Genomic DNA, 15,091 nt, shown 5'->3' on the forward strand with positions numbered 1-15,091 from the left:
ATACAGGTTGTCCCATTTTAAAAGTTCCACCCTCATAACTTTTCAGGATCAACGTTTGAAGGAAAACGATTCGGATAAAAGTTGTAGGGAACAAAGGGGGCTATCTAATAGTGATCTTGGATTCGACATTAAAGGTCATTTTCAAGGTCATTGAAGGTCAACTTCCGTTTTTTAAATGCGAACCCCTATTTTTTATTACTTATTCTTGTAGCTTATCTCGAGAGCTTTCCAAAACACTATAATAAAGTATTTCTTTATTCAGTACTTTTCGAGTTATGAGGCTTAAAATAATTTCTTAATTTTATATAAACCATAAAATATCTAGTAAAATATTCATTTTTCGATTATTTTACCTTAACACTTTTATGTACAAAATAATAAGAGGAATCAATTGGTGTAAAGAAAAAACATAGTTGTTTTTAAGAAAAAATATGTAATTTGCAATTAACAATTCCATATTTTTTCTTAAAAACAACTGTATGTTTTCTTTACACCAATTGATTCCTCTCATTATTTTGTACATAAAAGTATTAAGGTAAGATAATCGAAAAATGAATATTTTACTAGATATTTTATGGTTTATATAAAATTAAGAAATTATTTCAAGCCTCATAACTCGAAAAGTACTGAATGAAGAAATACTTTATTATAGTGTTTTGGAAAGCTCTCGAGATAAGCTACAAGAATAAGTAATAAAAAATAGGGGTTCCCATTTAAAAAACGGAAGTTGATCTCCAAATGACCTTGAAATGATCTTTAATGTCGAATCCAAGGTCACTATTAGATAGCCCCCTTTGTTCCCTACAACTTTTATCCGAATCGTTTTCCTTCAAACATTGATCCTGAAAAGTTATGAAGGTGGAACTTTTAAAATGGTACACCCTGTATATATATCAAAAATGAACATAAGGCAAATATAAAATGCGAATATATCGTGTAATAATTTTTATCATGCATTAATTATTAATGCGTAATTGACGTTTAAAATTTGGCGCTCAAATAATGTTATGGCAAAATTCAAGTCGCGTATTATGAACTCGGAATAATGGAATCGGACCACAGAAAACAGAACCGGATATTGAGATATTGAGATATTGAATATTTCTATTCGTGCGCGCGGTGACAATGGATGTGGTGAAGATAGATCAGCGATCAAGCGTCGTGAAATAATCGAAAGTAAACGTCAACTGCGAAAAAAGTGCGTGGAAAATCGAGAAGAAATTGAGAAAAGTATCGGAGATTGTCGTATTGTACGCAAATATTATATATCACGTCGGTGATGCGATAATTCTGACAGTTTCCTCAAGTGAACTCCTCGTGACTGTAGCTTGAAAAAGTAAGTCTAATTAATGAAATTATATGAAGAAATTAAATTGTCAAGAAATATTGTCTGCAAGTAAGTGTGCAGCGCGTGTAAAAATCCTGTAACTGTTGTATTATACTTAAATACAATAAATTTCATTGATAGTGCGACAGATCTGTCAAGTAAACTTCGCACAACCGTTGCTCCAAATATACTTTTATTAAAATATTGATAAAAAATTAGAGATTATTGAGAATATTGTCTGCAAATATAGACACATAACGAGAATGTTAAGAATAGTAATACATAATTGTATATTAATTTAAAGAATAAAAAAAAATATTTTTTTTTATGGAATAATTATATCTAATATATAATATAATCTAACTTTAATTGCCCAAATTAATTGAACAGAATATTTAGCAAAATGTCTATCTTGACATATAATATTAATACATTTTAATTTAATTTTTAGAAATAAAGTCAAGATGATGATAAATAATGCAACAGCAAGTTGGCGATGCAATGATTGGTAAGTGAATTTATCATTCATATTTTAAAAGTTTGAAAAACTATTGTTTTTCTAGACATAGGAATTATGCTAAAATAATGGGAGAGGTAATTGATAACAAAAATAAGACTTTATAAAAAAATGTTTGAAAAATACATGTATATGATAAAACATTAATTTTTTTTATATCATCCCAAGAATATAATATATGTATATGTATGTGAATGTATGTGTTATCTTAGTGTAATATATACTATATTAATGTTTCACAATTTCTTAAAGATAAATTTACATTACATCGCTATAGTTATGTTTACTTGCACAACTTATCAAATAAAAATTTAAATAGTTTGTAAATAATCTGAACTTTCGTATATAATTTTAATAGAAGAAATTGTTACATTAAAGAGAGTGAGAAAGAGCGAACGAATAATCTCTTTCAAATTGAACGATTCAGTCATAGGTGAGAATCATTAGGCACAAATGATAAAAGAGCTATTGTTATCTATTTGAAAAATATAAAATAAAAAGATAGACTTAATACTAGCCAATATGCAGATCTTGTGCATATTGCACAGAATATTGTAACATTAATAAATGTACAATCAAAATATCCCAAGTTTGAATTATCCTTAGACATAAAATTTTGTCTGTATATTAATATATATATGTATTAAATCCAAAGGCAACAGTTCTCAAGTCGAATAAATTCAGATAATCTGGTTGACGAATAAAAAGTATGTAGCTGCTTAAAATATTTTAAACAATCATAAAATAATCAAAAAAATTAAGAAATTTCTCTTGAAAAAAGCAAACAAAACCATTATTCAATTATCAGTTTTTATTTTATGCATTAAAAACTGCAGATTGACTTGTAATAGCCAATATATCTGGTTCGATTTTTACAATAATTATTACACAACTTACTTTCGTTCTAGACATTTGGAAAGTGCCTAGAAGTAGAACTTTTTTTAAAATAGAGTTAGAAGAATTGGTTCTCCTGGTCTCTCTGATTTTGATGCTCTTATGATTTATGATTCTCTTTCATTCATTTCTAATAGTTTTCTTTCATCTATTTGCTTCTCTGTTTATTAATCATATTTATATAATGTATATTCAATTATATACATCATTTTAAGATCTTGAGAATAATAATATTTAAATCACAAATAATATTTTTCTAATCTATATAGTAGAAAAAGTATGGAGAAGTATGGAAAAGTGTTTTGAAGAGAAATGTTTTGTTCCAACATTTGTGTTTGCGCTTAGAGTCCTTTGATTTTTAAAACGAAAACTTGTTCAAATCTTTCTTCTAATAATACATCATCGTAGAATTCTTCCACTTACAATTAATTTGTAGTCCTTTTTATTTATTAACGCATTGCATTGCAAGAAAAATACTATGTAACATGTGATAACTGTATACAATATACAGCGCAAACTGTCTAGTGTTATTATTATCTCGAGACATTGCCATGAAAGTTGCATGTTATAAGAGAAGTAGTGAAAGAAAACATCATTGATATGATATGATTGATGTCATATGTTATCTGAGGCTACTTCTTCGATAGTAGCTCTACACATTGGGCACTCAATCAATTGTTTCGAACACCTTTGGCAAAATCCTCTAGAAAAGTTATTGCATATTACATTACTGTAAAAATTTATATATAATTCAAATTAAAATATATAATTATACATTATATATTACCTATGGTTACATGGCAGTAACCTTACTGATGCCTTCTGGTCAAAACATAATGTACAAGAATCTTCCCTAACACTAAGTCTTCGCAATTGGTCTAGATATATGTGTCTGGGAAGTATGATTTTATCTTCTGGCTTCAATGTAGCATAGTCGTTAAATTTCTGAAATTCTCGATCTGTAGGCGGATATTTAAAAGGTGCATTTCCAAAGTTAAATAGGCATTGTTGGAATGACATAAAACTAGCCGCTGCAAAGAACCCAGATCTAGAAATATCCACAAGTGTTATCAATGAGTGTAGTCTTATTTGAATTTTTTTGAAAAAATTGGATAACATGAGATTAAAAAAAAATATATATGTACCTTACTGTTTTAAATACTTGAATGCACGGTTTAAGAGGTACACCATTGATTGAAAATATTATCTCTAATTTATTTAAATCCAATAAGCAACCCAGAATATCACCAGATTTCCAGCATGGTCTGTCGTGAAATTTTTCACTTCGTGCATTATACCAAATCAGTCTGCGGCAGCCGTCATAGGCCAAAGAAAACTCATCATCTCCTATACCATATCCCTCCTAACATAGAAAAATCAAAATTAGTGTTTTGTATCCATGTACAAAAATAATAAAAATTGTAATATGTCTAATAATAAAAATACTATTTTCAAAAATTATGAAAATAAATTAATAAAAATTAATAAAATATATTAATATAATAAATATTAATATTAATAAATATAAAAATTAATAATAAATTAATAAAATTAATAAATTAATAAAAATACTCTAAAATGTGGATACAAATCATTTACATGATTTAGAAACGTGCTGTCTTTTGTAGCCCATCCAATTTGCATCACTCCTGTAGTTATTATAAGTGTCTCATAATACCATATCCCTGAATCTACTTGAAATGTGCATCGTACACTTTCAAACGAATATGCATCACATCGCGCCTGAAATGATAGTAGATAATCATTAGATTAAAATGGATTATAATAAAACACTCATAACATTAAGAAAAGATATAATATAGCAGGATATCTACCTCCAAACCATTGGGTGATATTTTCAGGTACTCGCTTACATCCTTTGTATTTAACATTACATTAATACCCGTCACATCGACCGAGTCATGAGAATATTTTCTACCTTCCATCAAGACTAACAAGAATAAATTATATACATTATTATGTTTGTGGAATGGTACAAGTTAAACATAACACATTTAGAGAGAGAGTCTGAGAACTAATTATGCTTACACAAGTTATCTAAACACCATTGTGCACAGAAACCGACTTGACGACGTACATAATGGGTTTCCGTGGCCCATTTCTCCAATTCTAGTAATGGATTTTGCTTTTCTGACATGAGGCGTTTCTTGATAGTTACCTTATTTTCACCTGTTGATTTATTATAAATATTAATGTATTGATTGCATATTGATTAAAATGAAAAATAGAGACATTTAATTGCTTTATATTTCGCTTACTTGTCTGTGCAAACTTCTCTAGCGCTATTAAAGAATATAACATTACATAAGGTTCAACATCCTCTCGCTGAAAAAATAAAATTATGTTGGAAATAATTGACAGATATATCATTGAATATTTTTTAAAATCAATTAAATATAAAATTTAACATACCAAATTTGAAACAAGATAATCTAAAGTGGCATCAGATAATATCGCTATACTACTAGGACCAGCAAGTTTCTCTGCGATGCAACCAAGTACAACACATATATTGCGTTGCTGTGTAGCTGTAATTTGTATTTGCCCAAGTCTTTGAGATAGTTGAAACATATGTGATAATCGTAGCACAGAGTCCTATCGTGTGAAAAAATGATTATTTTTATTATTGCTATTTTAATTTTTCTAATGTAACAAATAAATTCCAACCTTTGAAGGTAAAGGGCAATCATCTAATAGTAATATTATAACAGAAGGTCCTAATGGATTGTGCATTGGAATAACATTGACCATAGAGCTAACTACTTGTATCCAACCATCTTCCTTGTCCGCAATAGCATTCAATTTTAACATTGCTGGTGGTGGTTCATGATCGCTAAATATGTAAAGACAAAAATCCACATTAAAAATTCAAAACAAATATATTTGCAGGTATTACAATGTCTTGTACTTACTTATCTACCAGAGTATCAAGACTTCCGAGCGTCTCTAATACAAGTTTGTCAATGTTTGCCGATGTGGGAAATTTAAAAGAAGAAGATGCTGAATCGCTGGACGAAACCAAACTTATGTTCGGTTCTGGTATTATGGTATTTTGAGTTTGCGCATGATTGTTACTGCCATATGTCTCGAGCTCTGGAGAATCTTTACACAAACAATTGCCCATTCCCACAAGTTTGTTGTATTAATAACTTTAGCGAATTATTACCTATTATTTAAGTTACATTTACAGAGCAGTGGAACAAGCGTACTATCAAATCTTGCATTTGACTAGGCTGAAATTAAACAACTTGAAAATGACAAATACTGCTTTATACGATACATATAATTCAAGATTAATTTTACTTACCGAAAAAACGATATCATGACAAGTCATATCCTTTTACCACATACAGATGATATACTATTATAAGCATACTTTTATCTGCTTCGTGTCACTTTAACATTACACCTTCATGATTCACAAATAAATGCAAAGTAAAAGTAGTGTTGCACGCCTCAAGTCTTGTTCATTACAACTTGCTTTTCAGTTTGAAACTGCACATATTTAAAATTCATGCATGCCTCCTGTCTGCTAGTCTAACAGAAAATTAAAAAAGATCTCAGGTAAAAACAAGATGCATTTCATGAATCAATATACGTATAGATATTCAATTTATTTTATTTGTGTCTTTATATAAAAAGATGGATCATGTGTGTGTGTGTGTGTGTTTTGAATATTTTTTTCTAAGATAATTATATACATATCACATTTTATATGATTACAGGAATCTTTCGATCAGAAACGAGACTTGAGTGAATCCTTTGCCTTCGAGGTTATGTGTCTTCGATAATCTATCACAACAGTGATTTCACGATATAGGTAGAACACGAAGTGCGGAATGTGTGTGTTTGATCCTGCTGGATGTTAATCTGTCAGTCTCGCGGCAGCAAGTACTAATACTTGGAAAGGGCTCTCCACGAATGGCTCCCCGAGTCTCGACGTGACACGTTATCGAATTGTTCTCCGGGTCCTTGTATCTATCTCGTGTAGATTGTGTCGTATCGCGTTTTGTATTCGTCCCGAGACGCACGCGTACAAGATACCGATATTTCGCGCAAACCGAGATCGCCTCCCGATCGCCTCTCGTCGAGCACAATCCAGTGATTAATAAATTAATCGACTCGTATCGCGCTGTATACGCTGTGAAAAAAAAAGAACCACCGATTCTCCTCGTCTTACCTAGAGCAGGTGAAAAGAATCGTCCCTGACATTTCCGCACGTGTAACATTGACACTTGGAAAGCCGGATAAAAGTGATCGCTCGCGTTATAAATATTTTCAATTGACACCTCGCCTTATATCGCGATATTTTCATTGTTTCGTCGGCTGTTGTAATAAACATTCCCTCGAGAAACATACGCTCGCATATGACGCAATAATATGTATAGGATTTCCTGTATGTTATCGTAAAATGTTTCATTAAATATACGCATGACGTACATACGTGCATGCACGTGTGTGCGTCGTGTATATGTGACGCGTTGACATTTAGCGTCCACGTTGAAATATTCATCTGTCGCGCGCGACGACATAAGTACGTTCCATTTCCAAAGTTCGCGCGGTCCGGAGTCGCTTCGGTTATCGCTTCGATTATCGAAGTCGCGTCAGGCGAGTGGCACGTCTGTCAACACAAACGCGAAACGGAGCGAGAGACGTTTCGCTTTTGAATCACGCCGAAGGAGATAATCTTGCCCGGGGAGCGGACGGATCGCCGGTCGCGAGAGGACGACGTTTCGCGCTCGTCGAGGAAGTCGGGGTCTTCGCCGGAGCGTCTCTCCTCCAGGCTCCCGAGATGCGTGGTGTCGTCACATGGGGAGAAGACGACTAGACGGCTTGTCAACGATCAATAGTGTCGCGAAAAATGACCTGGTGACTCATATATCGTCGAGGATTTCGCGCGAATCATGGTGTCCGGGGAGAACGAGAGGCTTTTGCCGGAGCCTGACAACTACGCCAAGTGTTTCTACGATCTCTTCAGGAATGTCGCCGAGGCGCAGAGGTACGATTCGCGAAATTATCCTGTGACGTATAACCTCTCTCGCGATTTGTTTACTCGACAGATCGGCGGTGACTTCACCCGCTGACCGGCTGTCAACCACCGGTTGATGATTCGGTAGAAATTAGATAATTCAATTTCTGATTGAGAGAGATTCTTTATTGGTAAAACGACGTTAATGAAACACGTCTCAGGCGCGTTATATCGATTTAGAACGTAACCTCAAATTTTTTGTTTATTAGGAATTCTTTTTTTCTCGTTTATTTATTCTTAATTTTAACACTTCAATATATTTAATCCCCGTGATTTCGAGTCCCCCTGCTGTTTTTTCCTTATAATATTAAAATTTTTAGTCATGTATACAGAATAATTTGTCCAAGTGTTCGCAAAGAATAAACAGAAATTTTATAATAATATATGTATGTATAATTATATTATTATTAGTTTATAATAAAATTTTACTAATAATAATACACATTATTTTATAATAAAACTATAATAATTTTATCATAACTATAATAAAATTTTATGTGCGATTATTGCTATATATACAATTCAAATATGTTTTGATATTTGTGTTTTAAGGATATAAATTAATTTAAATGGAAGATTAAATTATAGTAGTTTATAATAATTATAATAATATTTTATTGTAGGAATAAGGGAGAATGGAGGAAATGTAAGAAAAATAAAGCTATTCGTAAACGGGACAAGAAAAAGGTATTAGCAATTATAATAATCAATTTCATCTCCTCTAGTCTAGGGTAAAATAAATTTTGACAACCTTTATATGTATACAGATTGATTTAAATGGAGAATTAAATTACAATAATCCACCAGAGATAGAAACGTCTTGTAATGCTTCAGCATTTGCTGTATTTGCTAGTGTGAGAAATGCTATTCTAGAGAAACATACAAAATTGTCAAGTGAAGTTTATAGAACGTCAAACTGTAATTCTCCACCACCGGATCTTAGTGATACTATAGATACAGAAAGTGATGATGAAGATAGAATATCAACTATACAAAACTTACCAAAGGTAAAAATTCATATGTTTGATGTCTATATTAACTTGTATCTTTTACTGTGATATTTAATTATACTCTAAATTTGTATTGTAATATTATAAATAGCACATGTATAGCTATAATATAAATCTTTTCGATAAATGTGTAATATATTTGTAACAAAAGTCTTTTTTAAAGATTGTAGGTATTGGTTTAAGAAGTGTTTTTACATTGATGCGTGAGAGTAGAACAATTGATCCAATCTTATGTACAAAAGCGTTATCGGCTTTACTGGACGTTTTACAAGGGCAACTACCAGAAGGCCTCAAATTCGAACCAGACGATGTTATTGGTTTGTATCTTTGAATATCAAAAAACTTTAAAAATTTGATAAATTGACTAATATTTTAAATATTTTTTAATAACCCATTTCTAGATCCACTATTCGACTTATTACTGGATCTCGCAACATCTCATGGTCCCGAATCAGCCGCAGCCAATGATGGCAGTCATTTGACAGCTGTTGCTTGCGCATGTTTGTTGAGTCTTGTTGTGGTTAGAGGAGACACTGGGCGCTTGCTAGCAGCTATAGCAGCTTTGCTTATGTCTCCCAGAGCATTAGCAATACAAAATATTCAGGTATCTTGTACAGATGTTGCCATAACATTATTTTGATATATAACATAATATAGTATACTATAAAGTTAGTTTTGTATTTCAGATGCCATGTGTATTAACGTCTCTGCAGAGAAGCGTTCATGCTGTTTTATTAGGTAAACTCGTGAGACCAGATTGGATTACATATGGAGTTCCTAAGTGTTCCAAGATATATACCTCTACGCTTAAGTTACCAAATGAGATGAACAATATAGTATTGAATGAACGTAGTTTTGTGAGCGATGGAAAGTATTTATATTTGCATACATCTCGTGGTTTGTTGAAAATTGGAAGTGGCCATGGTGGTACAATATGGGGACATATATACATACATAAAGCAGATTTTTATCCAACAGAAATAGGATGGCTTGGTTATGCTAATGTTAGTTATTCATTTTAATGTGTTTACAACTACACACTAAATAATAAATAATAAGTATCACTTATACAAAATTCTATTTACAGAATTCGTTATATTTCAAATGTGCACCCAGGAAACAGAGTGAATTATTAATTATTAATGCAGAAACGCTTGTAGTAACAGGAATTGCCGTGTTGGAAGGAAAAGATTGGTCAGCTTCTGTCATGTTCTCTGATGGCGAAAATTTAGGAATGATAACAGCAGGCAAAGATGTAATTATTGCAGTTATATACATATTATTGTTTGAGATATTTATATAATCAATTTGTTCTCATCTTCTCCTAACAGGAAGGCTTTGTAGTGCGTACAATAAATACTCTAAGTAATCCTGTAACAGTTGCCTCTGAATTGCCGCTGAAATTAGCAAGAAAATGCGTAGATATATTTGGATATGCTTCATTTGATGAGGAACAAACGATACATACTTTGAATCCGGGATGCGATGATGAAATTTCAATGGTTACAGCAGGGAAAGAATTTGGTTTACTAAAAACAGTGTCTGGAAAAGTAGGTATCATGTTTCAAAGAAATATTTCAAAAAATATTTTAAAAAATTATTCAATGCATTTCAATATTATGTGTTATATTTAGTTTACTTATAAAATGTTAATCTATCATTCTGTACAGTTATTATATAGCGGAAAGGGAACTTGTCTAGGCATGAAAAGTAATACAAGACCTAACAGATGGTTAGAGCTTACCTTTGGTAAAAGTCCTAGAATTGCGCATTTTGCGGCAGGTCATGATGGTCAGCATGTTGTAATGGTCATGGAAGATGGTTCTGTATTATTTACTGGCACTGCTAGACGTGGGGAAGATGGAGATAGTAGTAAGTTATTGTTGTATAAAGAAATAACTTATTTTATAATGATAAAAACTATTATAATTATTCATTTTATTTTAGATAAAGCTCGTAGGCAACCAAAACCGGTAAAACCAAAGAAAATGGCAAAAGTAGAAGGCCAGTTTATCGTTGACGCCGCTTGCAATAACGGATCTACCGCTTTAGTCACGAAAGACGGCTCTCTATTAATGTTTGGCAAAGATACACTACATAGCGATCCAGTAACGGGATTAGTTACCGATTTAAGGGACGTGTGTATAGTTCGCGTATCGTTAGGAAAAGCTCATGCCGCTGCATTAACAAACAAAGGACATTTATATACTTTTGGTATAAATAATAAAGGACAATGTGGTCGCGACTCGGCGACAGTGCATACCGTGAACAAAGAAATGTCGGTGGTTGCGATGGAGATGGGTACAGGGGAAGATGAACTGATAATAGCGGAAGAAGAAAACGTGGATCCTGCAGAAGATTGGGAAGAAACGAGAGGCATGTGCCAACCGGGGCAACATCAATGGAGGCATCGTGTTTGCATGGTTTGCACGATATGCAGAGAATGTACCGGCTACAGTATATCATGCTTGAGTAGTATACGCCCCGATCGAAATCCTGGCCAAGAGTGCGGATGCGGAGAAGGAGATAGCGGATGCGCGGAATGCGGATGTTGCCGCACGTGTGCGAGAAAGAGTTGCAGCAACGGCTTATCGGGCTCCAACTTTCGTGAATATTTGCAGAGACGATTGGGCGAGATAAAGCAACGGCAAAGAAGCAAAGCAGGACCGAGTACCGTTAAATATGGAGTAAAAATCAAAGGCTCGAATAATCAGCGTATCGCCGGCTCTAGTATCGCGCAAAAAGGATTTCTGGAAAGAGTTGCATTGGGATTGAGCGGTAATCTCGCGGCCGAAGAAGGCGTCGGCGGTAGCGATGTGGAGCGGGGAGACGCTGCGAGAATTGCCAGTATATCACCGGCCAGAGTTCCCATTCCCAGCGAGAGTCCCGTGATTCAAGTATCTTGCGGTTTACATCATACAGTGTTACTTTTGCAAAACGGAGAAGTGTACACGTTTGGTAGTAACATATACGGTCAGTTAGGCGTCGGGGATTTAGTGGCGCATGCGGGACCGGTTCAAGTTAAATTGCCGACTATCGCTACCCAAGTAGCTGCTGGGAGCAATCATACCGTTATACTCACGTCCAAGGGCGAAGTTTACACTTTCGGCGCGTATCAAAAGGGACAACTCGGCATGAATTGGTGGAACGATCAGAATGAATCTACGAACGTTAGTTCCCAGGTAAATCGTCGCGCTGATCGGTCTCAACCATGGCATAGTTTTCCAAATGTAGTTCCAAATATCGGTCCTCGATGGGGCAGACGGGCGACGTGGATCGGCGCCGCCGGGGATCAAACTTACGTTAAGATAGATGAAATTAATTCCATCAGTTTGACGAGAAGTACCGTTATGGCGAATAAGAATTGCATTATTTTAATACCTCATCAAAACGAGCACGCGAATTCTTTCAAGAGTTTGATGATAAGTAAACGCGATGGTACGTGCAACAGTTATAACGGCGCGGATCAGGTCGATTTCAGCAACTGTGCAGCGTGTTTGGATCCTTTATACAACGTTATTTGGACCTTCAATTCGGTGAATAACGAGATAAGCTTATATAATATAATATCGACAGAAACTCGGACGATACCCAGTTTGGAAGCATCTATACTCAATCCAGGCTTGGCGCTCCCGGTTGTTTCGACTTGTTTCGTAACGCGTTCTCAAGCAGCGATGCATTTATTAGCTTGCTTGGATACATTGACGCAGGCTCAGGATGAGAACTTATCGATAGTCGAAGAAAACGAATGTAATCAATCAATACACGGCAAGGTTTACAGCCGCGAAGACTACGCTACCGTCAGCAGATTTGAAAGTCATGGCGGAGGATGGGGTTATTCCGCTCATTCGATCGAAGCGATTAGATTTATGCCAGATACAGACATTATATTAGGAGGATATGGTTTATTTGGCGGTCGAGGTGAATATACCGCGAAGATAAAGCTCTTTGATATCGGAATTGATGGTGGAGATCAAGAGAACGACGGAGAGCTTCTCGCGGAGACAGAAGAGATCCCGTACGAATGCGGACCAAGACAGAAATATTCAATTCTGTTCGACGAACCGATTTCCTTGCAAGCAAACAGGTGGTACGTGGCATGGGCTAAAGTCGGCGGGCCTTCCAGCGATTGCGGTTCCGGTGGGCAAGGAATGGTCACGGCCGAGGATCAGGTGATGTTTTATTTTAAATCGTCTAAAAGATCTAACAACGGTACCGATGTCAATGCCGGTCAAATTCCGCAATTGCTATATCGTATTGTCACACCTGAAAATCAAACATCGAACAGACAGAGAGATCAAATTGAACCAGTCTACGTTTTGAAGAGAGAATTCAGTAGGACTGTTACAAAGGAATGTTTCCAGTCCTTGATATCTCTTCTTCAATGGAGCTGGAATACATTGAAGGCATCACTAGCCGACGCGGCTGTTCATATCGCGTCAACGACTCACGCGTTGCTCGAGATGGAGCGGTTAGTGTACATAAGTAAAGCTAGTCTAAGATTGCTCAGAACGTATACCAATGAAATTTATCCTAATCATGTTGTAAAAAAGAGTCCTCCCGAATCGGTGCGTCTAGCGGAATGTATAGGTGAAGTACGGGCGTTATTGCGTCAAATTTTGTCCGATTCCTTGCCGATCACTCTAAAGACTAAAGGGAAGACGCGATCTAATAAGAATTCCAATAGTACCTTGGGGAATAAGATGACGAGCAATATATTGGACGAATGTCACAAGACGTTTGTAGCTTGTTATCATGCATTTTATCCTACTGCGTATCTCAAATGGACGTGCTTGTGCGAATTATTATCGGAGATCGATAAAGAACAAGGTACAACTACGAAGGATCGTCTCCTCTCCGCCGTGCTAGCCTCGTTGTGCAACTCGGCGATACGACTCAGGTGTACATTTCCTATTTTGAGTAATATCATGGACAGCAGCGACAGCGTAAAACGGCAGCTCAGCCCATCCGACAATGCCGGTCTGCTTATGATGAATTCTACAGAGACCCATCAATATCCGATTTTGGTCGAACAAATCAGCTACAAGTCCCAAGTAGAAAGCGCTAGCAAGGAAATCTTGAATTGGTCGTTCCGCGAAGTACTCGACAGACTACTGGATCTGATATTAATACCAGTCAAGAGAAGTCTTTGTAGAGAAAAAACTCAATCTCTGCCGGAATTGGTTCTTCATTGCTGTTATCTATTGGCGCGAGTCATCGCTGAATTGGCCGCGCAATCGAGTGGAAACGAAGATGAACTGCAAGCGGCTTGCGGTAGGCTTATGTATACCACACCGTCGAGATTCACGAGGACAAATCAATCAAGATCGTGGAATACGGGCAACGGTTCTCCGGATGCTATCTGTTTTTCTGTTGATAGACCAGGCATCCTTATAGCCGGTGTTGGTATTTATGGAGGTGCAGGAGTATATGATTACGAATTGGAATTGCTAGATGATGTAAGTGTAACATATAAATATTCTATTATTCTTGTATGTTCGAATTATACAGTGTATTTATTATTTTATTATAGCAAAATAATACTGGTAACGATCCATCGCATACTCAGCGTTGGAGCAGCTTAGATTTTACAAGAGGCTCCTTTGGACCAGATGACTGTGTTAATGATATAGTAGAATTAAAATTTGATAAACCAGTTCTTATAAAAGAGAATATTAAGTATGCTATTAGATTACGGAATCGTGGAGGACGTACTAGTAACGGTGATGGTGGTTTGAGCGTTGTCAAAGGAGCGGATGGCACAACGTTTACGTTTACAGCTTGTTCCCTGAGTTTTAATGGTGTGTTTAAACGCTGCACATGCTTATGTTTAAAAAAGATTATAATATCATGTAATATCTGGATTATAATATGCTGTGTGTAATGCTTTTGCAGGCACAACACAAACTAGAGGTCAAATACCGCATATTTTATATTATTCGAATCCGCAAGATTCCGATGGGCAACACACGAATAAAGCTATGGCGGAAGTACAAGCAAGAAAGTGTACCCTCGCTATGACTGCAACAATCATTCAACGATCAAATGAAATTTTTTCTCTGGCGAGAGAAAGAGCAGAAGAAGTAATAGCTAATGAAGTCCTTGGTAACGCGGCTTTTGTAACGACTCTCTTGCCACTAGTAATGGCACATATTAGTCCCTTGGCTACATCAGATCCTAGAGTAAGTGCCTTTGAAATTTTCTTTCATATAAACTTTTTCGATTTTTAAATAACATTTAAATAAGTTTGACAAAAAAGTATCTAATATAAATTATTTTCTTCTGTGTCTTTT

General features: G+C 35.1%; 2 protein-coding genes across 10 annotated transcripts in view; one reads left to right on the forward strand and one right to left on the reverse strand.

Annotated features, from left to right (window-relative positions):
* Positions 1–2,016: 2,016 nt before the first annotated feature.
* On the reverse strand, positions 2,017–7,125 carry LOC145977496 (RING finger and SPRY domain-containing protein 1). Of its 6 annotated transcripts, none has more exons than XM_083109583.1 (12): positions 6,940–7,125; positions 6,067–6,296; positions 5,672–5,992; positions 5,427–5,592; positions 5,172–5,354; positions 5,018–5,084; positions 4,788–4,928; positions 4,574–4,689; positions 4,338–4,481; positions 3,884–4,101; positions 3,526–3,786; positions 2,017–3,441 (listed from the first exon to the last, which is right to left on the reverse strand). In XM_083109583.1, the coding sequence occupies exons 3-12, from the start codon at positions 5,881–5,883 to the stop codon at positions 3,354–3,356; spliced, it is 1,596 nt and encodes a 531-aa protein (XP_082965709.1). In that variant the 5' UTR covers positions 5,884–5,992; positions 6,067–6,296; positions 6,940–7,125; the 3' UTR covers positions 2,017–3,353. The 6 variants fall into 6 exon arrangements, with proteins under 6 accessions (XP_082965709.1, XP_082965739.1, XP_082965728.1 ...); XM_083109613.1 differs by lacking the exon at positions 6,940–7,125 and adding an exon at positions 6,526–6,933; XM_083109602.1 differs by lacking the exon at positions 6,940–7,125 and adding an exon at positions 6,483–6,933 and having other exon boundaries at positions 6,067–6,291.
* Hiw (MYC binding protein highwire) overlaps positions 6,559–15,091 on the forward strand; it is a 209,205-nt gene continuing 200,672 nt past the window's right edge. For 2 of the 4 annotated variants that reach the window (XM_083109482.1, XM_083109491.1), the window contains exons 1-12: positions 6,559–7,758; positions 8,412–8,475; positions 8,556–8,795; positions 8,962–9,115; positions 9,200–9,402; positions 9,485–9,802; positions 9,886–10,053; positions 10,130–10,348; positions 10,469–10,670; positions 10,746–14,257; positions 14,332–14,599; positions 14,694–14,980. In XM_083109482.1, coding sequence (XP_082965608.1) covers positions 7,664–7,758; positions 8,412–8,475; positions 8,556–8,795; positions 8,962–9,115; positions 9,200–9,402; positions 9,485–9,802; positions 9,886–10,053; positions 10,130–10,348; positions 10,469–10,670; positions 10,746–14,257; positions 14,332–14,599; positions 14,694–14,980 — 5,730 coding nt within the window. In that variant the 5' untranslated portion in view covers positions 6,559–7,663. The remainder of the gene's footprint in view (positions 7,759–8,411; positions 8,476–8,555; positions 8,796–8,961; positions 9,116–9,199; positions 9,403–9,484; positions 9,803–9,885; positions 10,054–10,129; positions 10,349–10,468; positions 10,671–10,745; positions 14,258–14,331; positions 14,600–14,693; positions 14,981–15,091) is intronic. The other 2 variants (XM_083109501.1, XM_083109511.1) reach the window with 1 other exon arrangement.

The sequence above is a fragment of the Camponotus vicinus genome, unplaced genomic scaffold (genome assembly GCF_025532165.1).
Source record: "Camponotus vicinus isolate PSW18456_S1 unplaced genomic scaffold, iyCamVici1.0 SCAF_1, whole genome shotgun sequence".
Lineage (NCBI taxonomy): Eukaryota > Metazoa > Arthropoda > Insecta > Hymenoptera > Formicidae > Camponotus > Camponotus vicinus.